Source organism: Prionailurus viverrinus, chromosome C2, assembly GCF_022837055.1.
Source record: "Prionailurus viverrinus isolate Anna chromosome C2, UM_Priviv_1.0, whole genome shotgun sequence".
Lineage (NCBI taxonomy): Eukaryota > Metazoa > Chordata > Mammalia > Carnivora > Felidae > Prionailurus > Prionailurus viverrinus.
In genome coordinates this window covers 61,169,756-61,197,519 of record NC_062569.1, presented here as the reverse complement: position 1 = coordinate 61,197,519, position 27,764 = coordinate 61,169,756, and the positions used below count along the sequence as shown (strand labels likewise).

The following is a 27,764-nucleotide window of genomic DNA, read 5'->3' as shown; positions in this document are numbered from 1 at the left end:
AGACAGTTTTAAAATCCCATTTATGAAATTCTCTGAACAAAAAGAAACTTCACCATTACTGTTTATTTTCTAAATATCTAATGAATGGCCTGGGACCTTCCTAAATTTCTGTTGTATCGAAGCCACTAATGAATGACAATGTTTAAAATGAAAAATCCAATGCACGTGGCTTAAAACCACAAGTTGCCCCTCTTCCTTTTGATAGGTCAGGTTTTTTAAAGCAGTGCTGTCACAGTAAGAGACTCATAGCCCCAAGGCTGGATGGATGAGTCCCTGGAGTATGTGGGAAACCTTAGGGCCCTTATTCATGTTGTTTTTATTCCATCACTTAACAATCTCTCTTTTCAATGTTTAAAATATACATAATATATTTCTCTAGTATTTTATGTATAAGATTTCTAAATTAACATTAATTATATATGCATGCTCGAAATTTATTTACTGATGGGGTACAGAATTAAAAAAACCTGGAGGTCACCCGTTTAAAAGAAAACAATATATAAATATATACATAGTAAACAACAATATTTAGTTATGCATCTCCTACATTTATTAGCTTTTAGAGACAATGGTGATTTCTTTCCATACAGATTGCATTAGGATATAACACAGAGTTGTGAAAAAATATTGGTTTCTGGTGGTGAAGAATCTTCTGGTAGCTTCAGGATTCCATCCAGCGTTTTTAAGTTTGGCAAACAGGAGAACACTCTAAAGCAGAAGTGAAAAGAAAAAGTAACCGTATTGAACAAAAGCATTGTATTTTACTTTCTGTCTTTATAAATAAGTGCACTTTGCCTATTGTTACAAGAAAGTTGAGTGGCTATCATTTTGTTTTGTTTTGTTTTGTTTTTAATCTATGCAATAGGGTTCTAATAAAATACTATTTATGTGCATTGAACTGATCACCCTGCTGTAGCTTGCCCTCTCAGGGGCTACTGTATGGTTCTGCCTATTATAAATATAGATCAGAGAAGTAGGACTGCCTACAGTCTGTTTTTATAAGAGAATTTCAGTCCAGTTTCTACAAAACCCTATAAAGAAAAAAAAATGAGAGAATTTAGCCAACTAACCACGAGAGAAAGAATGAGATAATGAGACATGTACACATCATAAAGTTAAAAGTTTTTAAAAATGGAAAAAGTAAAGAAAGCACATATTGTTTACTGCTAATTAAGGAAGAATTCTCACTGTGAGTTATAAGAAGACGAGGGGGTCGAGAATAACCTTGTGCTGCATGATTTTCTCATGACAGCATTTTTGAAGCTCACATTTTAAATTTATACCTTCCAGGTTCAGGAAGGTGTCATGTACCCCTTCCAGGTTCAGGAGGGGGCCTGCACGTCAGCCCCGTTACACAGTAGTCAAATACCTAGCTGTATGAGAAAGTAGTGTTTCCTTTCAAGTGGACAGCTTTTCTAGATCTGGGAATTCTGTGGCCCTGGGATTCCCCCGGGATGAAAGACACCGACGTGCCGTGTCAGCTAAGGGTGGTGTTGACCTCCTTGGAATGCTGTCATTGGCTTCATGATTTGCTTAGCACTAAATGCTTCCTGCACATTATCATATTTATTCCTCACACCAGTTCTGTTAGGTTGGTTTTTATCCCCCATTTTAAATCACTTATCCAAGATCATAAAGCCTGTAGGTGACAAAGCAAAGATAAAAATCTAAGTCTTCTGGCCCTAATGTTTAGACTTAGCTGACAGGAAACCCTAACCACTACTTCCTTTCAAAAAGTCAAACTATGGTGAACTAAGATCACATTTTCTTCTGAAGAACAGTAGAAGAGTTTGCCTATGGGTGTCCCAGGAAATGGGGCTACCTTCTACCTACTGGGACTTACACTATGAGCTTTATCAGTAAGTTTTTTCTCTTTTGAACTGTGCTCTCTTCTTTTTGAAGGATCTGAAACAAAGGAGGAAGGGGAAGATAGTCACAATGTAGGTGACAATGATCAAGAAAATCTTACACTTAAATCATTCTGATCCTGTTGTAAAGGGTCACTGAAAGTCTGGTCCAAATCTTGACGCAGAGATACCCAGAAACAAAATGAATGCTGTTACGATCCTAAAAGTGTGAATTCAGGACCAGGTTATAGCCCAAATTTGGATGAACTTGGGACTTCAGTTTAGTTTCTTAGCAGAAGTGGATACTTAAGTCCTTTCCTCATGCTTTAAAATGTCTGTATCTTTCTGTTTAAAGTAACCCTGTACTACCCAAGTCAATACAACCTGACTTTTTATAGCTTGAACGCCAGTCTATATCCACCTTGGACTCAGTCCAATGGAGTTAATGTTAGAAAATAGAAGAGCCTCATTATATCCCTCATTCTCACATAACTCTATACCACATCATAGTGAAGACAGATTCATAGTGAGACCTCAGGGCATATCAGATTTCAGACAGTGAATCTTAATTCTATTGTTGTAAGGCATCCTTTGAAGGGAGGCAAATCACTGATATGGGATCAAGGTAAAACCCCACATATAAATTAACAAAACTAAAAGGTAATGCTAATTTTCTTTATGACTAGAAATGTGCCTTTTTTGGAATGGTGTTGAAATGTCCAGCTAACCCTCCTCTGACTGTCGCAAATATAATTTTAAACTTCAAAATGCTATTATGGTTAAATGTTAGTTCAGTTGTAAAGCAAATGTTCTGCTAGTTTTCACTTACATAAAAGCAATTTGAGAATTTATTATCACAGAACATGAATTTTGCCTTCGGTTTATAGTCATGGGGGAGACAACGGCAATAATGAGATTTATGTAGGAACAATAGAGATTACAATTTTTATTTTGACAATCTTTTGTTGTACATCAGGGTTTGAGGAGTCTAATATTAGGCGTCTGGAATACTGTTGTTGTCATGGGAAAATGACAGCTTCAGAAAGGAAGGTAGTGAGAAAGAACTATGTCTTTTATTGAAGTTGAATGTAGATGAAGGAAGTAGTCATAGACCAGGTATGGCACACAGAGATGATCTAATGCTTTGTATGATAGATTCAAACTAAGACATGAGTTGACTTGTCATTTGGGGGCAAATACAGTTTCTAGAACTCAGTCGCTTATTATTTTAAGTTCCCGCAAGTAGTGCTGGGAATTAGCTAGGGAGAAATCAGTGGGCATAGAATTTCCTGCACACTCCAAGGTGTAGATTGCATCATTATCATTAGGAATGTCCCAGTAGTGACAAAGCAATTAAATGTTTATTCTTCACAGGTTTTCAAGGACTTTCAACCACTAGGGTAGATTGAATCAATTATTTCTTTGTATTCACTTAATGGTGCCCTTGTGGTCCAAAGGAGTGAAAATAAAACCGGAGAATAAACAATTTATAAAATTATCACATGGACCTCAATAGGATTCTACATGTAGAAATTTTTTTAAAGACATAATATCTTTTAAACATTAGAGAGAAAATGCATAGGATTTGAAAGTCTAAAATGAAGCATCTTTGTATATGTAAAGTCACATTACAAGAGAAGCCTAAACTTTTAAAGCAATCATAAATTAACTCAGAGAAGAGTGTATTAAAGATTTTTTTTTAAAAGATCAGCTTAAAGTTCTTTAGTTGAGCTCAGAAGCATGAAACATTCAACTCTTAGTAGATATGATAAATATTTGCCAAGGGAATTTAAGCTAGAGGGGAACAACTGTTAAAGTGCAACATTCAATAAAGAACATAGGTGACAAAGGTGTTAGGGGCCTTACCGTTTCCGGTAATTTTGGTGAAACTCACAAGGGTTCCTCTTGAGCATAAGGGATTCTAGTGGGGTGCACTGTAAACTGGAGAGCCCAGTCAGAGACTCAATATGGTTTTCAGCCAAAGATAAATGCTGTATCTGGGGTATCTTTGGCAATTGTTTAAAAGATGTGAGATGGTTTTTGTTCATATTTAAAACTCTGCATCTGGATAAAAAAATATAAACACTTGTCATTTGTCTCCCAAAAAGAATGGTTAACTACCAAATCTCGACCATAACCCCTCAAAGGAGTGACAATGACATTTTCTACAAGTTTGATTTGTAAGAGAAGAGAAAGATTTATACTAAAATATTCAGAGAAAATAAGCAGAATATATGAGACTGTAAGTTTGCTGAGTGCAGGAATCTGTTTTCTTTTCCAATGTATATACTTAGTACTTGGCATAACATTTGGTCCATGGTGGATTCACGATATGTGCCAAATGAAAGAGTGAATGGCTGCATATAATCTCAGTGATATAGTAGTACACAGACACATAATAACTTGTGAAGAGTATTGCCTCCAAGTACTGAGATTATAGTTGTTTTTTTTTTTCTTAGCTGACAGGATGCTATATTGAATGCTATGTGAAAATGAAAACTTAAATGCTATATTGGAAAAAAATAGCATTGTAAGTCCGAAAAAAAAAGTCTTTTATATAAAAAAAGAATAAAAGTTATCCTTAGGAGAAGAAATGTGTGTTAGGCATTTAAGGTGAATGTATTTTCCTGACATATGATGTTTCTCAGTATTTTTGCCTTAATTGTGTATGACCATGCAAATAGAGGAAATGATTCCAAATCTGTCACTGACACCTTGCCTTGAGGAAAAATTCCTTTATGTACACGTTGGAATTTAATACCATGAGAAAAGCACAGGGAACTTACTTATGGGCCCTGTACTCCATAAGGACACTGAGTAAATAATTATTGCTAATGTTAAAGATGGTGCTAAACAGGGGCGCCTGGGTGGCTCAGTCGGTTGAGCGTCCGACTTCAGCTCAGGTCACGATCTCACGGTTCGCGAGTTCGAGCCCCGCGTCGGGCTCTGGGCTGATGGCTCAGAGCCTGGAGCCTGCTTCCGGTTCTGTGTCTCCCTCTCTCTCTGCCCCTCCCCCATTCATGCTCTGTCTCTCTCTGTCTCAAAAATAAATAAACATTAAAAAAAATTAAAAAAAAAAAGATGGTGCTAAACAGAGTGCTTCTACACAATGGTATTAGAAAAATTCAGTTTGAACCCACCCCCCCAGATCTCATTGTAATTTTTTTCCACATCTATTCTTTTCATTTCCTTTCTTCCTTCCACTCCACCTCCATATGGATATTTCACACCGTCCTAATCATACATTTGATAATTTGGGGTTTTTACTCTTGTCCAGGTTACCCAGAATCTTTAGAAGCACTTCAGTACTATGACACTTTGTAATTGAAAACCCAGCCCAAGCAGTTCCTGTCTCTCTGCCCCTCTCTCTGTTCATGAAGTCTTTTCTTAGCTGCCTGTCATTCTCTCATTTTATTTTATTTTAAAAAAAGTTATTTATTGAAATTCAAATTAGTTAACATACAGTGTAGAATTGGTGTCAGGAGTAGAACCCATTGATTCGTCACTTACATATAACACCCAGGGCTCATCCCAACAAGTGCCCTCCTTAATGCCCTTCACCACACACAAAAATAAATTCAAAATGGATGAAACACCTAAACATGAGTCAGGAAACCATCAAAATCCTGGAGGAGAAAACAGGCAGCAACCTCTTTGACCTCGGCTGCAGCAACTTCTTACTAGACATGTCACCCGAGGCAAGGGTAATAAAAGCAAAAATGAACTACTGGTATCTCATTTTCAACATCCATCCATCCCTCCCAGGCTCTCAGATTCACCCCGTCACAGATCCCCAGTTAGCAGGATGTTAGGCAAGCAGAGCAGCAAACCGAGTGTGGTGTTTTCCCTGGGGCAGAAGGAAGGAGGCTATGAATATACACGCATCAACTTTTTTCTCCTTTTTTTGACATGTTGATTTGGCAGTTGTAAAATTTGAATTGCAATTACATAATTTTATATTATATATCCTATTTCTAATGAAAGAAAAGCCAAAAGAATACATCTAGAGAACACTAAAGTTAGGTTAAGTCTTTTCTTTAGTGATTGTGGTTTCTCTTTCTCTTTTTTTACGTAAGATAGCAAAGATTTGGAAGTTTATTGATCCAGATCAAGTAACGTTCAGATACTCCACGCATCTTTTAGTTCAGTATTTCTAGAGCATGCCATGTGGTTATTAAAAAGTTTTTTCGTTGTATGTGTATTTAAAAAAATATAGCTAATGTATCACTATTATATCCCTAGAAGAGAGTCTGGCAAAAACAAAAACACCAACAACAAAAAACCCCTCAAAACCTCAAAACCTGAATGAATCAATATCAACTGCCATTGAGTTTTTATTTATAGTAGTGATATTAAGTTTCTTTTGAGAATTTTTACTTAGATATTTTACAATTTGTTAAAAACAACATAGGTAAAATCAAATGCTAGGCAAATCTGCCTAAAGTTTCCAAGGGGTGTTAAACATGATTGAAGATAACCCAGGCACATTGCATATTCTGACCCTTCTTCCGTCTCCAACTGTTTCCCTCTCCTTTGTGGCTGTGATGGTCTTTTTGTTGCCCTGTCTCAATCTATGCTGAGGGATGTATCTTAACCTGCTCTAGGACTTACCCTTCCCTCTTGTGGCTGCCTGATTTCCTTCATCTTCTACTTCTCTCCTGAAGACCTCTGTCTGTTCCTTGGATTGCTATCAAAGCTCACAGCACCTATCTTTGTGCCTGGTGAAGCTGACAGAGGCTCTCTACAATCCTGAGCAAAAAGGCAGATTATCTTTTAACATCAAGAGTTTGGGACCCTTGGAAGACCAAAGAGTCTGCATATTTGTAAAAACTTTTAGTTTGTTTCTGTCTCTATTCTCACCCTTCCATGAGAATGTGACCTTGAAGCCAAGATTCTTGCCAACTATCTGTAGAGTCTTTCCTCATAGGTGCTCAACAAATATGACTGACTAAAAATCTCTATCTTACAACAACAGTATTTATATAATATAATTGCATTTCCAATGTACAAAATAAGGATTATGGCAAACTTTTCTGCCAATATGATTCTACAATTGCAAATTCCTCCCCTAAAAATTTGCTGATAATACTAATTTAGAAAAGAATAGATTTTGTCCTCTAAAGTGTGACATTTTGACATATAAGTTTCCCTTTTTGCCTTGTCCAGGCATCATTTAGCACTATCACCTTTGAGACCGGACCATATGGCCACGGTATGTGCAGACAATCGTCACATATGCCCACATAGCAAAGATTTGACTCTAACTTAGTAACCAGACATCCTAAAAAGCAGGTACCTTGGCAATCTTATGGCACTTAAGTCCACCAGTGAATTATCCACTAACCAGAGGGTTTCGACTCGAATTAGTCTTCTAAGAATCCTGTTAAAATTTGCAACTTGATAAGGGTCCCCCAAATCCTGAAATGAAAGGTTCAAATTCTGAAGGGAAAAAATAAATAAAAAGAAAAGGCAAGTTCTTTGTCAACTTTTAAAAATAGTTCTTCATTAAAAATGTGTTTAAGTATGTTATTTAACTATGTTATTTAAATATGTGTGAAATATGTTATTTAAACCAGTAGTTTTCACCTTTTTTGTGTGTGTCCTCTAAAACACTCACACATCCAAACACTCACAATTACCTTGCAGAGATTCATTCTCAAGATGGGGGAGGTAAAGATCCTGACCTAATCCTGATTAGAATGACATACAAGGTTGGAGGTGGGGAAGGCAGGATCCTGAAACTGAGTCTGAAATTCTCTAGGGGTTAAGGGAGGAAAGGATGACATTCTATCTTGGAATTACTGATTTGAAGGATGAGTTACCATTTAGCCTCCTTGCAAATACTCAGAAATCACATTTAAAAAGATTTCGAAGTAAACTACCATCATTCAAAAGATGAAAGCTATGATTTTCTTTTAAAGTAGTTAGGAATACACACCTAACGATGACTTAGCGTATTTCACAGATAGTGGATACTTTATGTTTGCTTTTAACAGCAGTCAACTTCAATTTAAAGAAAATTAAAACCACTTTTGGTGGTTTTACAAGAGCATTGCTCTTGTAAACTCTATTCCTAAAAGTCAACTTAACTTTTTTGTTTCTGCAATTTTACCATCAAGTTCTGTCAATAAAATTATTGAATAAAATGGCCATCCCTTTTTAAAAAAAATGAAGCAGAATGATTTAATATTTTAAAGAAATACAGGTATCTCAATCTTTAAAAAGATCATTAAAGTCTTGACATTTTTAGGCATTAAACATTATAAACTTTGACACTTTAAGTTCCATTTTCCAAAAGTATAAAACGTCTTAATTCCAACATAAAACTTAAGAAATGATAAAAGATTATATCTATCATTTTATATTGAATGCCACCACCTCAGAGAGGCATTTTTTGGACCACTATGTCTCAATTAAGTTTTCTATGTTAGTTAGAGTTTCTTTAGCCATTCTCCTAGACTACAGTTATCTCAAGGCCAATTAAATTTTCTATGATAATTTATGATGAAGTCTCCATTGGCCTTTGCAGTATATCCATGGTTTAAATGGCAGCTATAAAGAATAAATGGATATATACACTGAAATGATTACCTCTAAAGATAGTTCTGGGAGTGGAGGTCAAAGTTTCAGGTGTATTAGTTAAATTTTTTAATAAATAGGCCTATGGTGTCAATTTTTAAGAGTAGAATGTATCCATCCATTATATATGAATACTTTTAAAAAGAAAAGAAAGCACTGTGTAGGGAAACAGTATTCTATTTTTATATCTTCCACTACCAAGATATGTAACTTTTGGCAAATCAATTCTCTTTCTGAACTTCCCTCTCCTTTTTGAAAGGAAATGGTTTAGACCAGACCCTCTCCAAAGCTCCTTCCCACCTCCTGATTCCATAATTCTAAAACATAAATGACCAATCTGTGAAACAAAAGAGGCCATCAAGAGGCCCCACTGAGCAGGTTTTAAACTCAGCCTTATTTCTGGTAGGCTTCCTAAATTCTTCAATTTGGTCACTCTAAGAAACAAAAATATTGGCATCCTGCTCTGTTGAGACTTTGATTTGCCCTTTCATTGCTACCATCACAGCCTTCCCATTTACGTGTTTACTGCCCAAGATGACTTGATCAGGCCAGAATTAGAGGCTTGAAGGATCACAGCCCATTGCAGGCACTGTTTTCAATGATAGTGGCTCCATCAGTTGGGTCATTTTCAGCACCAAGAAATCACAGCTCCTGTTTTTCACTGCAAAAGTTTTATTTGTTCCAGGATAGTTGTGTTCAGACCAAGCTGGCTGCTCCAGCTGATGAAAAATTTTGGCGTAATGCATTGTTCAAGGGATTCTAGATGGCATCTATAAACTCACTGATAAGAAATGTTGTCCAACCCTTTGATATTCATTATTGTCAAACGGAACAATTTCATTCTGGGGTATTTTAAACTTCTCCAAAATTGAGCAATATTAGTATAAGACACAGGGTAGAAAATAAGTAACATGTCATGATGAAGAAGAGGTGAACAAAGAGATAGAGAAACCCATACACCACTAGTTTTAGAGAAAACTCCGAGGAAATGCTGAAAGTTTTGATATTTATGTTAGCAATTGCCCTTAAAATGGGGGGGGGGGCGGTCATAACAGAATCAATGTGGAAAAGAGACACTTTTCTGTCTTTTAAGCTCTCACCGTGCAGTCCTCCCAGTTTTCTTGTAGCCATGTTTCCCATTTGTTTTTTTCAAGGACTCTTTTCCGAGCGGGTAAGACACATTCCTCCTGTCTGAAGAGCAACTCTTCTGTGGAGGGTCCTGGGCAAAAATCACAAGGTGAGATCTTGGAAATAGGTTTAGGGCAGCAGGACTGACATCTTCACTTGATATTTGTGAGATTTTTTTGTTTTTGTTTTTTGTGGGTTTTTTTTTTTTTGAGAGAGAGAGAGAGCAAGAGAGAGGGGCAGAGAGAGAGAAAGAGAGAGAGAGAGAATCCCAAGCAGGCTCCTCACTGTTAGTGCAGAGCCTGATGCAGGGCTCGAACTCATGAACTGTAAGTTCATAGCCTGAGCTGAAACCAAGAGTCGGATGCTTAACCCACTGAGCCATCCAGGCACCCTTCTCTTGACATTTGGCCAGTTTTTTTAAACTCTCACGAGATATCAAAATTGAGGAAAACATGAGTTGGTCTGTAATATGCCCAAATAGTGTGAGCAGTAGAAAAAATGAGCTAACTTTTAACCTTACATAAATTATTTCTTGTTCACATAAGAAAATCACCAGTAGAGTAACTTTAGTCTCACATAATTTTCTCTTTGGGGATATGAAGTCACTCGTGACTTTCCCCTCTCTTTTGTTTCTCAACTCAGTTAGCCACTTGGTTTTATAACCTTTCTGCTGGAGAATCTGTCCCCTTCCTTTTCAATGTCTAGATCCTCATATCTCCTCCCTGAACAATAACTACTTTCTTGTGGATCTCCTTGTTTGAAATCTTCACTCCTTCAATATAAATGATAGACTTTTCTAGCCTTCTAGAAACACAGCTGTTTGCCACACTTCCATGTTGAAAACATTTCAGGATTTTCTTACTGCCTACCAATTAGAGATGGAAAATCCTGGCTTGTCAAGCAAGGTTTTCCACAATCTTTTTTTTTTAGTTAAAAATTTTTAATGTTTATTCATTTTTGAGAGACAGAGAGAGACAAAGCATGAGTGGGGGAGGGGCAGAGAGAGGGAGACACAGAATCTGAAGCAGGCTCTAGATTCTGAGCTGTCAGCACAAAGCTCGATGCAGGGCTCAAACCCACAAACTGGGAGATCATGACCTGAGCCAAAATCAGACAACCAACTGAGTCACTCAAGTGCCCCAAAGTTTTTGACAATCTTATCTCAATCTCCATTTCCACACTCATTCCCACTATTTCCCAACCCTGTTGTCCTCCAAATCAGGTTTGCACAAAATTTCCATGGTTAATGAAAGGATATCCTGTTTCCAGTCTGAGGTTGGGTGCTAGGTGATTGTGTATCTCCAGATGACTAATTTTAATTTTCTGAGCTTCAGTTTTCCATGTCAGCAAAAATACAGGAAAGACTAGAATCAAGGGCCCAACGTGAGTTGAATATGATGAGAAGTTATGTTTGTTTGAAGTTCATACTGCTTTATAAAAATACCGATTTCCAATTCCATTAGAATGTATTTCTTTATTAGCAAGTATAACTCTATCGTGTTGCCCAGGAAAACTACGGTCTATTATGATGCTAACTGGGCCCCTGACAGCAATCCTAAGCTCAGTGATTTCAAATCCCTCCCACTCCACAATATGTTTCTATGAATCCTACCTGGAATCATTTGTGTACATTTCCCCCATGCCATTTTTCTGGAATGCATGATTCTTATTTCACAGGTGAAAAGAAAGAGATATACTAAAGAAAAGGTGACTAAAGGCATCAGGAACAAACTTTGTTTTTGTGGAAGTTTTGTCCAGGCTTTGCTGGGAGATAATGAGTCCATTTGTGAAGGATTTATGGAAGGCAATAAAAGAGTCCAATATTTCATTATTTTGACACAAACATCTCTTCTTTCATCAGGTGCAGGTGGAAGATTAGGTGCAACCTGACCTTTCTGGTATTTCTCTCATAATGAACTGTACAGATTCCACCCAGGAAATCACATAACCCTGAAGTATCCCAACCAATTTACAAATAAAATATCCTTGTGTTAAATTTTCTTCCTCATTGATTAAGCTGATTGGAATTAAAAGTCACAGAACTGGAAAAAACTGGATAATCACCTAATTGGGCAGATCTTGGGCTCTATTATCTTTAATACACCCACCTGAAATTTGGTAGCTTGCTTTGTGCAAGAGATATCCCCAGACTTATTAAACTCTGCCCTATATTGTTTGTTTGAGTTCTATTGATCTTCTGTTCTTTCAATTATTATTTTTTTTAAACAGCTTTCAAAGATCTCTTTGAAGTTGGAAGCCAAAGGTCACTTCCACTGTGAGGAATTATATTAAATTGGATTCTTTCTTTTTTAAACTCAGACTTGGTTGGTAATTGAAGATATATCTTAGCAGTTGAGAACTACAGTCTGGAATATCTGACATCCTTGGAATGTCGACTTTTACCTGCCATCTCTGAGCTGGTACTTTGTCCCCTCACTGGATTTGTAACTTAGCAGCAGTGACTGAATTGACTTGCTGAGGGATTTTCAAATAGAAGGCATCCACATTTGAAAAATTTCTGCCAACAGTTGGCTCTTTTGCTTCATTTAATTGGGAGGAGTCAAGACAGTCTTGATCTGGCCATCAAAGCTTTGGGAAATTGTTGTTTATCACACGCAAGATAACCTTTCTTTTCTTAAGAACTCTTCCCGGATGTACAATTGGGGCAACTGAGATGAACTGAAGTAGTTTGGATGGGTGTTTCAGGATCTAATCTAGAAGAAGGGTAATTGTTACTAGAATGCTTTTGAAAAGCACTTGTCTATCTCACATATGCACACACAAAACTTAAACTAAATTAAGGACAGTGAACAAGGGACATCTATTTCCTTCACGGTTTGAGGTGATGAGATTTTCCCATGTTTTCAATCCCCTAGATCATGCTCCATTCCTTTTACAACTAGTCACTTGCAAGAGATTGGGTGTTGTTAATGGTCTATGGAAGGAAAATGTGCCTTATCTCTGCAGAGCGATGATTCCTCTGCATGAATGGCCACTGTGGTCCTTATGCGGGATTAGTTTTGTTGACTGATGACCTTAGCACATGACCTGGCACTTAAACCGGGGAAGGAGAGAGGCCACCGTGCTCTCTTCACACATACTCATTGTCAGTTTACTCCTACATCTGATTCCCCTGTCATCCCTCAGTGTCTTCAGTTCACTTCTCTCTAAACCTCAACTCTCCATCCATGCTCAGAGTACAATTTATTTTTGCCTCACTGTGGCACAATCATCAACCACCACCACTACCAGCACACACACACACACACACACACACACACACACACACGCCAGCACCCTTACTGTATCAGTCTTTCCACTGTCTATTCAAATTTCTTCCCTCCAGACTTCCGAAACTAGTATTTTTACAGTATGGCCCTCCGATCATCTGCAACAGAATTTCCTGATAATTTTACAAATGCAGATTCCTGGGCCCCACTTCCTGCTAACCACATCAGATTCGTTGAGCGCTGGGCCTGGAAAAGTGCTTTTTCCACAGGCCTCCAGGTAATCTGTCCACACACTGAAGTCTAAGAACCAGCTGAAGCTGCCCACTTTGAACCCTGGTAAGACCTCTCTTCCTTTTACTGATGGACTCCTTATTCATGTGACACATATGGTCTCTACTTCCTTTGGCCTCCCACCTTCCTAATTCCCCATAATTTCTTGCTCTTTGAAAAGTATTCTCTCTGTCCCCACAGAGGAACTTGAGTTTACCTCTAGTAGTACTATCTACTAATATTTTAAAACTCGGAGTCAGTGCTTAGCGGCAAACAAAGCTGACAGAGTTAAAACATAAGAACATATTTTACCCAAAGTTTCAGAAAATGATGCTATTTTAGTCTATCTTTGTCAACTGAATTTGAGTGAAAGAAGAAAGGCATTGTGTCGTAAAGTGATGCTACTGGGAGAGGGAAGCGAGCAGGCAAATATATTTAAAGCAACTTCTTCTAAATCAGTATTACAATGGTACAGTACACAATATAACTGCAAATCTGTAAATACAGATGGAAGATAGCCAAGATATTTGATGTTTTGTAATGACTAAATACTCACTGCAGCCGAAATTATGTCTAATATTATTTCATCAGCTTATGGGATATGCAAAAGAGACATGAGAAATGCATGGTGCTTATTCTTACATAATATAGAATCCATTGAAAGCTATAACAATTTGGGGCTCCTGGGTGGTGCAGTCGGTTAAGCGTCAGACTTCAGCTCAGGTCATGATCTCACTATTCGTGAGTTCGAGCCCAGCTTCGGGCTCTGTGCTGACAGCTCGGAGCCTGGAGCCTGCTTCAGATTCTGTGTCTCCCTCTATCTCTGCCCCTTCCCCCACTTGCACTCTATCTCTCTCTCTCTCTCAGAAGTAAATAAACATTAAAAATTAAAAAAAAAAAAAGAAAGCTATAAAAATTAAACATTGTGTATATTAGGGGCTACAGGTAACAATTCTTCATACTGTCACAGTAGCGCACTTGTAAAGTCTGACAGAATGAGAAGGAATAGAATAACATTAGTTTATTCTACCAAATTTAACATGCTTAGTGAAAATATAAAATGAAACTCCCTCGTTTATTTAGATTCCCAATTGATGTTTTAAAAAACAATGATAGAAGTAAATCAGGTTAAAGTGATTCATCAAAGTGACAATGTCATTCATGATCATTAAATATTGTAAATAATAAAATTCCAACAAAGATCACTGGTTAAATATATTTAGTAATATCCATATTATGGAAAGATAAATGACCATTAAAAAACATGTTTTGGGTAATATTTAGTAACACGGAAGAAATGCTCCCAATAACGAGATAAGCAAAAAAACTCAAGATACAATTTTTTTGTACAATTCCGTGAAGAAGTATGTGAATATATTTTTCAAAAAAAGGCTAAACAGAAACAAAATAAATCACAGTGGTTATTTGTGTATCATTGAATGACAAGCTCATTTTCATCTTTCTATTTTTCTAGTATTTAACACTGAACATTCATTATTTATATAACCAGATATGTGACCGTGCTTTAAAGTGGCTTCACTAACTATATTAATAATTCTGTGGTCTTGATAAAAAAAATTTTTCTACCTCCAAGTAATATATTTGTTTCCCCAAGTAATGTTTCTAATCCACAGATACAATCAACTCAGAGCACGTACACAAAGAACACATACGTTTGTTCTTTACCTTCTCTTATTCTTGGGCAACGCAGCTGACTTCCTTGAATGTCATGTTGTTCTACCTTGTGCCAAGTGAGGAACTTAAAGGAGTCTGATGGAAGCTTTAAAACAAGAAGAGAAATAGCATCTGGTCATATGCGATTCATGTACTTTTATGTGTAAAAGTAATACAGATCATCGCCAAACATTCAGCCACATTGAACTGCAAATACCTGACGGTGTCCTTATAGAAGTCATTTTAGTTCATTTTAAATTATGTATTCTTATACAGATTAGCATCTCCAACACCTGCAACTGATTTACATCTGGTGATAAATGACGATAGTGATACATACGTATACCCATTCATGAATCCGCTTTACAGCACCTCTGATAAATCATTCTTTAATATTTATTGAATGTATATTAGGGGCTACAGATAACAATTCTTTGCAGTCACACTAGTACACTTACAAAATTTGATAGGATATAAAGGAATAGTCAAATATTGGTTTATCGTACCAAATTTAAAATGCTTGGTAAAAATATAAAATGAAACTACCTGATTTATTTAGATTGAGAGATCTCATTCCCTTTTCCGTTTGATAACAGTTCTATTTGTTGGCGGCTCTTTATTATATGGGACCCCAAGCCTCTCTAACTTTCTTCAATTGTCAAAGTTCTGCCTTTTGAGGCTCCATAGAAGTCACACGTGGCTACTATTTTAAGTGTTTCGTAACGATTGTCATCTTCTTCCTAAGTCGTACCGTTATTACTCACAGATCATGGCTGACAAATCATTATATGATTCTCCTTGGAAAGAGTTCTAATTTATTGACATTGTTCTTAAAATGTGTAGCCAGTATTGAAAGAAATATTGTAGGTCTGGTCATCTTCCTTGTTCTGGACAGTGTATTACCAACCAGACTTTGTGCCAACATCATATTTGGGGCAATTTTTTTATTGTTTACCATTATGGAGGTTGTAGTCAATCAAAATTCCCCGTATCTTATATGGTATATGATAGTCTCAAGGTTAACACAAATGAAAAGGCATATGACACGGAAAAGAGTGTTCTGTTAAATACAGACACCATACATTCATTCTTCTGTTAGCCAGTGTTGTACACGTAAACAAACAAACCCAGAATATTTGATATAAAGAAATGTCATTAGAGTATTTGGAACAACCACTTTCATCTCACAGAGAAGCATTGCACATAGCTTATGTTTTGCTTGAGCTGTAAATTTGTGTGACTAATACTAACATAAAAAAAAAAAACATTTCCACCACTGAATAAGCTTCTGAGGCTCTGGACTGAACTAAGTGAAGCATTTCCCTTTGCTACAGAACTCTGCAGAGCCATTATTTGCTAATATACACTGTGAGTCTCTACTCACAAAGTGTTCCCCTGGACTTTTTAAACCATAAAAACTTTTATTTTTGAAGCAGCACGGGGGTCTCATGCATCTTGTGAAGCAGAATTTGGAACATGCCAACTCAGAAGAAATTGATTAGAGATGGCTTTTTAATAATCATTTAGCTTTGATTTTTTTTATCTTCATTGCTTACTCACCACTGACCATGGCTGTTCTAGTAAATACCTCCATATCTTCATTTAAAAATAGAGTAACAAAATCTCTCTACCTTATTGATAGCAAAAAGCTAAAAAGCTAATGAATGCTTGAGCAATTCTTTGAGATAATCTGAGGATTTGCTAATATGATTTTAAGGAATTCACTCATTCTTTGGAAATATTATTTAAAAGACCAAGAAACATACATTTTAGATTATTGGGGAATGTGATCCCTGGACTATTCTTGGCTGTTGAGTTCACATGTTTATGGAAGCTTTGTTCCCAATTTCCAATGTGCTTTTGGATTGTTTTTTCTTGCTTCTATCACAGAATAAAAATATATTAGAAGTTAAATTCCCTGGAGTTGCCATACCCCATTGCCTTTTTGTGCTATTTCCTGATGATCTTACTGGAAAAAGAAGAATCTAAGCTAAAGCTGTATTTGAGAAGAAAGTTTCCATTTTTCAACCCACATCTAATTTTGTACAAAATACTGTTTGCCTTTTTAAAGGAGTTCTGTGGTTGATTTGGGGATTTCTGATATTATAGTAAAATGAGCTATTACATTTCTCTGTTTATGTTTATGTTTATGTGAGGTTGTCAATATGCTGCAGTTGTGTGACCATTGCTTCTTCCTAAAGGAATAGTGAATACTTGTGTCTTACCTTTTTGTTGTTCCTTTCTTAATTCTGATGGAAGAAGTGATTAACCCATTGGTTCAATAAATATTTCCAAAGTTGGTTTGCTTCATTTCATTTCACTCATTTATTCAAAAATATATACTGTACCCTGCTGTGTGTCAGGCACTGGGGATATAAAGTTAAATAAAATATGGCATTTGTGCTTGAAAAACTCGTTTCCTATAATTGGAGAGGCAGATATTTGAGTAACCCATCTTGATCCAGGGGCTAGATGAAACAATTATAAATGAAGGAAAGGAGGGAAAAGCCCATACGGTTCCACTGAGATGGCAGAGGAGAAAGTCTTGGAAGTGGTGAGTTTGGCAGGAAACCATTTCATCTTGAGGACAAAGGACATTCCAGAAAGAAAGGAGATAAATCTTAGGCCAGAGACAGAATTTGAACTCAGCAGGGGAAAGGAAGGGATGCCATATCTGTTTTGGTGGTCACCGCCTTTTCTATTCATCTCCAGTTTGCCTTCCTTCCCACTCCAGCTTCTTTCCATTTCCCCTCTGAGTTGGGACTGAGGGTGTCAACATTTCATTCCTTCCCAATTACAAGGGTAGATTTAAGAACTTTGTACACTTATTTAAAAATGTTCAATGTGGGGCGCCTGGGTGGTGCAGTCGGTTAAGCGTCCGACTTCAGCCAGGTCACGATCTCGCGGTCCGTGAGTTCGAGCCCCGCGTCAGGCTCTGGGCTGATGGCTCAGAGCCTGGAGCCTGTTTCTGATTCTGTGTCTCCCTCTCTCTCTGCCCCTCCCCCGTTCATGCTCTGTCTCTGTCCCAAAAATAAATAAACGTTGAAAAAAAAAAAAAAGAAAACAAAATGGATTAAAGATTGAAATGTAAGACTTGAAACTGTAGAACTTCTAGAAAAAAACAGAGAAAAGGCCCCTTGATAGGGTCTTGGTGATGATTTTTTCGATTTGACACCCAAAGTACAGGCAACAAAAGCAAAACTCCACAAGTGGGACTACATCAAACTCAAAAAAAAAAAAAAAATGTTCAATGTAAGAGGCCAACTAATCTTTGACAAAACAGGAAAGAATATCCAATGGAAAAAAGACAGTCTCCTCAGCATATGGTGTTGGGAAAACTGGAGAGCAACATGCAGAAGCATGAACTTGGACCACTTTCTTACACCAGACACAAAAATAAACTCAAAGTGGATAAAAGCCATAAATGCAAGACAGGAAGCCATCAAAATCCTAGAGGAGAAAACAGGCAACAAGGGCTTTCACCTCAGCCACAGCAACTTCTTCCTCGACATGTCTCCAGAGGAAAGGGAAACAAAAGCAAAAATGAACTATTAGGACCTCATCAAGATAAAAAGTTTCTGCACGGTGAGGAAAACAATCAGCAAAACTAAAAGGCAATGTACAGAATGGGAGAAGATATTTGCAAATGACATATCAGATAAAGGATTAGTATTCAAAATCTATAAGGAATTTATCAAACTCAACACCCCAAAAACAAATAATCCAGTGAAGAAATGGGCAGAAGACATGAATACTTTTCCAAAGAAGACATCCAGAAGGCTAATTAATGGACATGTGAAAAGATGCTTAACATCACTCATCAAGGAAATACAAATCAAAACCACGGTGAGATACCACCTCACATCTGTCAGAATGGCTAAAATTAACAACTCAGGCAATGACATGTTGGCGAGGATGCGGAGAAAGAGGAATACTTCTGAACTGCTGGTGGGAATGCAAACTTGTGCAGCCAGTTTGGAAAACAGTATGGAGGTTCCTCAAAAAATTAAAAATTATAACTACCCTATGACCCAGAAATTACACTACTAGGTATTTATCCAAAGGATATAGGAGTGCTGATTCAAAGGGGCACATGCACTCTGATGTTTATAGCAGCACTATTGATAATAGCCAAAATATGGGAAGAGCCCACATGTTCATCAACTGATAAATGGATAAAGAAGTGGTATATATTTATATATATATATATATATATATATATATATATATATACACACACATAGACACAGACAGACAGACACACACACACACACACACACACACAGTGGAATATTATTTGGCAAGCAAAAAGAATGAAATCTTGCCATTTGCAACAACGTGGATAGAACTTGGGTGTATTACGCTAAGTGAAATAAGTCAGTCAGAGAAAGACAAGTATCACGTGACTTCACGCATATGTGAATTTAAGATACAAACAGATGAACATAAGGAAAGGGAAGTAAAAATAATATAAGAACAGGGAGACAAACCATAAGAGACTCTTGAATACAGAGAACAAACTGAGGGTTGCTGGAGCGGTGTGGGGTGGGGGGATGGGCTAAATGGGTGATGGACATTAAGGAGGGGACTTGTTGAATGAGCACTGGGTATTATATGTAAGTGATGAATCACTAAATTCTACTCCTGAAACCATTATTACACTATATGTTAACTAACTTGGATTTAAATTTTAAAAGTTCAATGCAAGATAAAGTACATTTTATGAACTTCGCATTAGGTAAAGAGCAAATGAAAAGTATTTACCAAGGATGATATTCCAGAATCTGAATGTGGATGAAACCTTCTGTTCCTTGACAGAGCTGACCGAGTGTATGACTCACTCAGATTGGAGCAATACGATGAATCAGATGCACAAATCTGACTGCTTGTGTTTCGACCTGAGGAGCTGAGCCAAAGACAATGCTTAAAGTGTTTGTGTATCTCTTTTAAAATATTTAAATGTAAATTTCTTTGTGTATAGCAGCCATAGCAACAAATTATAAGCACCTACCTTTCCATTGAGAGGATAAATGATACCCTAGAAATTTATCTAGATCCCAGAGGGACTTTGACGTCTTGTCATAGTCCTAAGCACATTTCTTATGCCTAATAGTCACTTGAGGCAAATTCTCCCCAAAGATAAGAGGGTCTGCCTAGACTGTATGTCTTAGAAAAGTAAATCTAATGGTACAGAGAAAAGCACATACATCCTTTCAAGATCTGAATGAGGAGGTCAGCCCTCATAGTAAGACATCATTCCTAATAGAGCTACCGGGGCAGACTTGTACAAGCAGGCATCCTTAAACTTTCTCTTGGTTTCCCCATTAATCTGGCTTACATTTTCCCTGAAATTTCCCCAAACCTCTTATACTTCTACAAATTGGTGGCAAACAAATAAAAAATTCAGGTTCTTTAATCAGTTTTACTCACTTTGAAATATTACTCGACCATTTTGCTTAACAACAGCCCAGTGCTCTCTGTATCCCCATTTTTATACCCCTGAGATATAAAACACCCTTTCTGCTCTCCTAGAGTAATTCTCTGGTTCATTATTCATTGTTTTTCTTACACTTTTCCCTATCTCTTCAGGAATAGTTGCAAGTTTCTCTTTCTGTAATTGGCACTGTACATTATTTTAAGCCAATTTTAAAATAATATCTAAATATGCTTTTTCATGTTAAGTAAAACTATACATATCTCTCTTTCTTTCTGACCTCTTTTTACTCTTGATAGATCATTTTTCAGGCTCCAAGAATCTTAAGAGACAACCCTCGATATTTTATGGCACAATTATGCCTCGGTAGCAATTTTGCTTACAAGAAACTACACATCTCTTGTATATGAGGTTGCCTTCGTAAAGTACAATTTAATATGTCTTTTATTTTCCATGTATTAGCTGAGCTGGTATACTAGAAGAGCATAGCCACTACATCATATTCCACAAATAGCATTGCTGTGTCATTAAAAATAAAACAACTGGGGGCGCCTGGGTGGCTGGGTCAGTTGAGCATCTGACTTTGGCTCAGGTCATGATCTCGCAGGTGACGAATTCGAGCCCTGTGTTGGCTCTGTGCTGACAGTTCAGAGCCTGGAGACTGCTTTGGGTTCTGTGTCTCCCTCTCTCTCTTCCCCCCCCTGCTCATGTTCTCTCCCTCTGTCTCTCTGTCTCTGTCTCTCTCTCTCCCAAAAATAAATAAACATTTTGAAAAACCATACCCTATTATCAAAGAGAAAATTATTCCTCCATCTGCACCTAAATAACAAATCAAGAATTTTATCTTAATTATGTGAAAAAGTCAGAAAATGCATGTCTCTCATATCTTTCCCACTTGAGCAATTCATTAATAGTTTGGATATTGTTTCTTGTAATTCGCAAAGTGTGCCTTGCCATTGAAACAAATTAACAAACACTAGAAGAAAAACAGCAAATTGTGTGAAATTTATTATTCCTGAGGCACGTAAATCCTGTGATTGATAACTGGAGTTTGGGTCACCAATTGGGGAAAACACTGGGAGAAAAGGGAATAACATATTGGGATGAACAGGGTGAAAGTTTAGCTGACTTTTTTGATTCATTTGTTTTTAATAAAATATTCTAGCTATTTTCTGCCAAAATGAAGTTAGGCAACTAGGATAATGAACGTGGCTGAATCTTTCATCAGTGATTGTTGCCGTGTTACTCTAAACTCCATTGATGGTTACACAGTGTGAATAAAAAATCTGGAGGTCTTCTTCTCTCTTGTTTTTAATCTAATGTATGAGAAGTGGTCATAGTTTACTTATCCAATCTCTCCAAAGAAGTCACAGGGGAAAAAAAGAAAGTCACATAATTAAAAGATCTGACAAGAGAGATCCACTTGACCAGGTTTTACTGTATTTATCCTGTATAATGCTACAGATTAAGTACAATCATTTCAATGTGAGATTCAGTTTAAAAATAACTCAAAATCATCTCATCATCTTAGTTTACATTAGATGACTTGGGGATTTAAAGTAGAAATTCTCTTTATGCCATTATCCTGATTACTACTAGACATTTATTAATAATAGAAGTTAATTAAAGCTTGATAACACAAATAAATAGGCTGCTAACATCCCTAAACTCTCTCTGTCTGTCTCTCTGTCTCTGTCTCTGTCTCTTTCAGGTTATCTGAGAAGATTCTAACCAATAGATGACCAGTCTGATTGTTATTCGTGTGAAATTTTTTCTGAGGCTCCAAAGTCTAGTTTCTATCTGTCACATTCTCATTGCTCTCCGGACCCACACCAGGGGGCAGTGTCTGAAGAGTGGTGTGCTGGAATCTTGTGGTAGAAACCAGAGGGGCACTCTCAAAATCTTCTTTGTTCTGTTACTTCTGTCTTCAATTTCAAATAAAATTTTTCTTTGGTCTGATTTTTTTGGGAGAAATCTCAGCAGTAAGATAACTTCTGAATCTTTGGTTTAAAAAAGAAAAGAAATGGGGCAACTTTTAGGTTATGTTTCTAACTTCCACTTCATCTGCAACTTTTTAAAGTTTACTTATGTTTTTTTTTAATTTTTTTTAACGGTTACTTATTTTTGAGACAGAGACAGACCATGAACGGGGAAGGGGCAGAGAGAGAGGGAGACACAGAATCTGAAGCAGGCTCCAGGCTCCGAGCTGTCAGCACAGAGCCCGACGGGGGGCTAGAACTCACGGATGGCGAGATCGTGACCTGAGTTGAAGTCGGGCGCTTAACCGACTGAGCCACCCAGGCGCCCCAGTTTACTTACTTATGTTGAGAGAGAGCATAGAAGGGGCGGAGAAAGAGGGAGGGAGGGAGAGAGAGAGAGAGAGCAGGAATCGCAGTTAGGCTCCACTCCACAGGCGTAGATTCGGACGTGGGGCCGAAACTCACTAACTGTGCGATCTTGACCTGAGCCCAAGTCAGTGGCTTAACTGACTGAGCCACCCACGCACCCCTTCTGTAATGTGTACATCAATGAAGTCAAAGCTCTAAGACCTGTAAGTCCTAGGAATCTGAGGAACAGATACTTTAGCCAAGGCACTTAGCATCTCTAATGGTCAGCTCCTTATGTTTAATATTCAGAAGACAATGTAGACTCTGACCGATAGTGGTTTTTGTTTGTTTTGTAACATCACTGTTACGATGACGACTACGACTATTACAATATAATAGTTTTATAGTTAACATTTATTAAGCACTTGCTATGTGCTGGGCACTGTACCAAGGGCTCTACATGGATTAACTCATGTAAGCATCACAGTTACCAAATAAGTGATCAACATGATTATTTTGTTTGTATTATTATAACACAATGAACATTATCGTTTGTAGACGAGGACACTGAGGCACAGAGAGGTGGCGTAATTTGCCCAAGGCACATTAAGAAACGATCAAGTGTTCTTACCATGATGATTCAGATTAGCTTTACATAAGCCACTGTGATTCTTTAAATAACTGTAAAGCTGTATCATCATGAGGGTGCAACTGTTATGAAGGAAAACCATTAATACTGATTTTCTTATTCCGATCGTTCCGCCTAACTACATATAAATAATAGCGCTAGTTAATAGGACATGTAAACCTGAGCAGCTATTATTTACTGAAAACAAAAGTTAAGCCTTGAGTAGTAGAACCCATGAGAACACCATTCCAGATAACATCAAGCTGTTTTTAAAACCCTCTCCTATTCCCCCTCCACAAAAGAAAATAAAACCAGACACATGCAGTTTAGCTGGTATATTGGTTTACTCATTTTTAATCTTTCTGCCTGCAGTGAACAAACAGTTATCATAAATTACAAATCTCAGCCCTTATGAAAGAGCAATTAATTTTGTTAATGCTCCAATATAAAGCTGCCATGGAGAAGGTGCCATGGCTAAAAGTATACAGCATTTGTCAGCAGTGATTTATAGTGTCTTTAAAATAGGTGGCATTATCTGAATTGGCCATCTATTCTTAGTTTTAAAAAGTGTAGAATGGCTAACAAGAAGGAATCAGGTGAGCTGAGGGTGCTGGATAGAAAGCAACAAAAACGTAACTTATCAACTCATGAGCACCTTTCGTCAGAAGATTGCGACGTCCTTTTTCAGTCACGAATTTATAAGCCTCATAAATTGTCAGCTGCAGTGGGTGCTATCTGTTTAATTAAAATGTCAAGTTGGTGATTATGTAAGGCGAGTGAGGGGGGAAATGGCGGATGGCCTAATTTCTGAGGAGAAGCTGAGGTCCTGGGTTGAAAGAGGTATTGTTGGGCACCCATCATACAAAAGGCCAGGGGACTCCTTTTAGACACCTACGGTTGTCAAAATTGTGTTTATATGACTCAATTTCTAAACATCCCATTTATATTCACTGCCGCATCACGAGAACTTTGTGTTTAGGAGGGAAGGAAGGAAGCTCAGTCTTATTTCTCAGTTAGCCAAGGTCACTTTTCCCAAATCCTCAACCTCCCTCCGTCTCTCCCAAAAGTATTGTTAGGTTCTCAAATCTTGTGGGATCTTGCTAAAACCAGGCACTTCTGAACTAAGGCCTGGAAGAAAATTTCCATGGACTCTGGAGCATTACTTTTGGATGAAAGGAGATATTATTCTAGGCTTTCTTATTTCCTTGACCTTTCTTTATTTTTATTTTCTTTTTTTTTAATCCAGACTCCCTGTGCTGTCTGTGCCTGTATTTTATTCATTTGTAATATGACAGTGATTGTGCATCTCTGTATAGTAGAGATGGTAATAACAGAAATACTCTAAATGGAGTTCTTATAAAATCAGGAAGAAATATGATGCTATAGTGTGTTTGTTTCCAAAATGGCAAATTAGGTATACAGGTTTTTAAATTTCTGATGGCTTTAAATGAAGTTCCTAAAACTAAACCCATTAACTGAGTAAATAATAATATACCAAGAAAATGTAGGGGTGGAAAACTTTTTCCTTCTTCCACTCTAGGTTCTTTGGCTGGTCTAATCGTTAAATTTGACATAAGATAGATTAACAGGAGAGAAAGATTCAATTTCATACGTACGGGAGCCCATGAAGATATGAGACTCAAAAACGTGACCAGATTTCTTCCAGACTGAGAACTATTTTTTTTTTGTAGGCCCCACACCCAACATGGGACTTGAACTCATAACCCTGAGATTAAAAGTTGTGTGCTGTACTGACTGAGCCAGCCAGGTGCCACAGAAATAATAAATTTTTGAAGAATTGACAAGTCAAAGAAGTTTGGGCTTGGGGTAGTAAATATTTGTTTACACAGTCCTCTCTCTGGTGATAACAATGCCTTCTACCCTGTTGGTGCAGGGAGGGTCCCTCACATGGGAGATTTATTTCCTGATTTCAGGGAGACAGAGGAGGATCAGAGTGACTTTCTTGTACTGGCTGTTTCCTAACTAACTTCATTCAAAGTAATCATTATGCCAAAGTAGCATATTATGGGTGCCATATTTTTTTTCCCTTTGAGTATTGTTCCAAAAAACTATGTGTTTTACAGATATCCCCAAAGTATGTCAGTACCCACAACCTGAGATTTTAACAGATATATCTTAAATTACTTAGATTGTTGATTCTAAAACCACATAACAATATATCTTGAGAAAAGCACAACTAGAGTTGTCATTTTTCTTGTTCTGAATGAGACAGATTTAAATTTTATGTGAACTTGTATTCTTTACATTTTGCATTTTTTATTCTTTTTTTTTTTTGAGAGTGCACACAGGAGCTCAAGCAGGGGAGGGGTAAAGGGAGAGGGAGGGAGAGAATATTAAGCAGGCCCCACACTCAATGCAGAGCCCGAAGCAGGAGCTCACAACCATGAGATCATGATCTGAGCCAAAATCAAGAGTTGGACACTTAACCTACTGAGCCACCCAGGCGCCCCTAAAGTTTGAATTTCTTTACAGGATGCATTTTCATCCTGTTCTTCAGCCCTGTGAACATTCTTATAAGCACAAATAGGCCCCCCAATTAAGGTACAACAAAAGTAAAAGGACAAACACCTATCCAACTTCTCCAGAGGGAAATCTTGTAAACTTCAAAAAACAGTAGTGGGTTCCCTGACATCTATAGAAGCATAGATATATTTCAACGCCAGAAGCAATGAAGAGAGATTGCAATACCACGATGTTTCCTCTATGAGAGGATGTTTAGAAATTGTTAGAACTTTATTGTAACCACATATGTAACTTCCACTTAGAAGGTTTTCAATGCTTGAAGAATGTTTTACTACTCTATATGGCGTTGTAGCAGAAAATTCAACCACCTACAACACTACAAGAGAGAAGAAGAATATAAACACTATAGGTTAATAAGTGATTGAAGTAGATCTTGTGAACAGGGTAAAACTGTAAAATCCCAAATGAAACTGACTGTATAAGAGGAAGGTACTATGAATAAGCCTCTTGTTTTGTGATGTGCAGAAATGTGATTGAATGAATACTAGCACTAAGAAAACATTTTTTTCTTTTTTTTCTTCCTTCTGTCCCTCCCATCATCATTCCTCCCTCTCTCCCTCCCTTCCTTCCTTCCTCCCTGGCTTCCTTCCTTCCTTGCTTCCTTGCCTCCTTGCTTCCTGCTTCCTTCAAAATTTAAAGATTAAAGTTTAACTTGTAGGCTGAGCATCACTTCATCACTTTTTACACTGTCTCTAAAATAATTCTGTACATATTTACTCATTTAAAGATAATAATATTAGTCATAAATACCATTTCATGGCAGGCTCACAAATAAATCTCCTCTGGTATTGTGTATTAAAGGTTGTTAGCAAGTTGGGAAACATAAAGTGTATAATTTCTCACAGAACTTCTTACCCATTTAAAAACTATTACTTCATGTGCCCATTTCTCCAAATTATGACAGTTTTTAACACAAAAATCAGCAACACCGAGGCACCGTTTGAGATATATACGGCTTGCTAACAAAAGCAGAGCTTTGGTAAGGGAGCTGCTTCAGTCTCTAAACCCTGCACCTAACCAAGATTCCTCTCTCAGCTACAGGCAGTAAACAGAAGCTATCAATAAATTTCACACACTCCTATGAAACCACAGTGTTTATAATCCTGAAAACTGACGGTGCAAATGTCGCTTTTTGAAAGATGCGAGCCGAGTTACATACCAATAGAAAGACAAATAAGCTCAAGAAACTTGAAAACTCTGGTATATTTTCTAATAATTGGCATAATTTGGAAAACATTTATGGAACCGCTATGAAATTTAAAAGTGAGGAGGGGTGCCTGGGTGGCTCAGTCGGTTGAGCGTCTGACTCTTGTTTTTGGCTCAGGTCACGATGCCAGAATTGTGCGATTAAGCCTCACATTGGCTCTGCACTGAGTGTGGAGCCTGCTTGGGATTCTCTCTCTCTGTCCCTCTGCCCCTCACCCCTGGTCACGTGCTTTCAATCTCTCTTTAGAAAAAAATTTAGAATCTTAGAATAGAAGAGTCAGGTAACAAGGATTGGGTTTTGGCCTCTTAATCTGATCTTTGGCTCTATTGAGCTGGTAAAATTCTGTTTTCTCCCTTTAAATTTAATTAGTTTATAGATATTAACTAATATTAACTAATAACTAATAGATGTCAGCTAATAGCTATTTCCTTTTTATTTTCCCCTCTTTCTACAGAAATTCACACATGCTCTCCCAAAGAGCCCAGTGTATCTAGAGACATACTATTCCTAAAACAGTAAGGCCACCTCTCTCCGTTACCAATGATCAAATAAATTGCATTTGTAGCCAGCTGCATCAGCGTTGGGAGAGAGGGCGGTGGTAGGGTTTTCTTCTCTCTCAAAGCAACTATCATCGGTAACACAGGTTGCGTGACTTTATATTTTTAAATGAAATGTAATCCAGTAACACTATCTATGTTTGTTTTCTCTCAAGTAACGACTAAAGTTACTTTTAACATTTCGTTTTTCTTACCTTTCCGACATGCCTTGCTGGTGCATAAATTTCCTCTGGCCTTCATAAAGCTATTTTTCCAAAGACCTTTCTCATCGTGTTCCCGGGAGGGGATATGAGAGCTGTCCACCAAGAACCTGCTGCCTCTTTGGGGGGTCTTCCATGT

At 37.4% G+C, this 27,764-nt stretch overlaps 1 protein-coding gene across 6 annotated transcripts; it reads right to left on the bottom strand.

Moving 5' to 3' along the window:
• Positions 1-546: 546 nt before the first annotated feature.
• LOC125175379 (uncharacterized) lies at positions 547-27,764 on the bottom strand. 6 transcript variants are annotated; one of them, XM_047875890.1, is made up of 8 exons: positions 27,620-27,764; positions 19,493-19,634; positions 14,741-14,834; positions 9,527-9,645; positions 7,144-7,286; positions 3,714-3,911; positions 1,844-1,905; positions 624-708 (listed from the first exon to the last, which is right to left on the bottom strand). In XM_047875890.1, the coding sequence occupies exons 1-7, from the start codon at positions 27,643-27,645 to the stop codon at positions 1,857-1,859; spliced, it is 771 nt and encodes a 256-aa protein (XP_047731846.1). In that variant the 5' UTR covers positions 27,646-27,764; the 3' UTR covers positions 624-708; positions 1,844-1,856. The 6 variants fall into 6 exon arrangements, with proteins under 6 accessions (XP_047731844.1, XP_047731845.1, XP_047731849.1 ...); XM_047875888.1 differs by lacking the exon at positions 1,844-1,905 and having other exon boundaries at positions 547-708; XM_047875889.1 differs by lacking the exon at positions 1,844-1,905 and having other exon boundaries at positions 547-708; positions 7,144-7,265.

Excerpts from the sequence above, each read along its gene's own strand:
- LOC125175379 (XM_047875888.1), bottom strand. The coding sequence starts at position 27,645 with ATGCACCAGCAAGGCATGTCGGAAAG. Across the intron at positions 9,646-14,740 it reads TTGCCCAAGAATAAGAGAAG|GACCCTCCACAGAAGAGTTG; the intron begins GTAAAGAACAAA and ends ATTTTTGCCCAG. Across the intron at positions 7,287-9,526 it reads AAAACTGGGAGGACTGCACG|AATTTGAACCTTTCATTTCA; the intron begins GTGAGAGCTTAA and ends TTTTCCCTTCAG.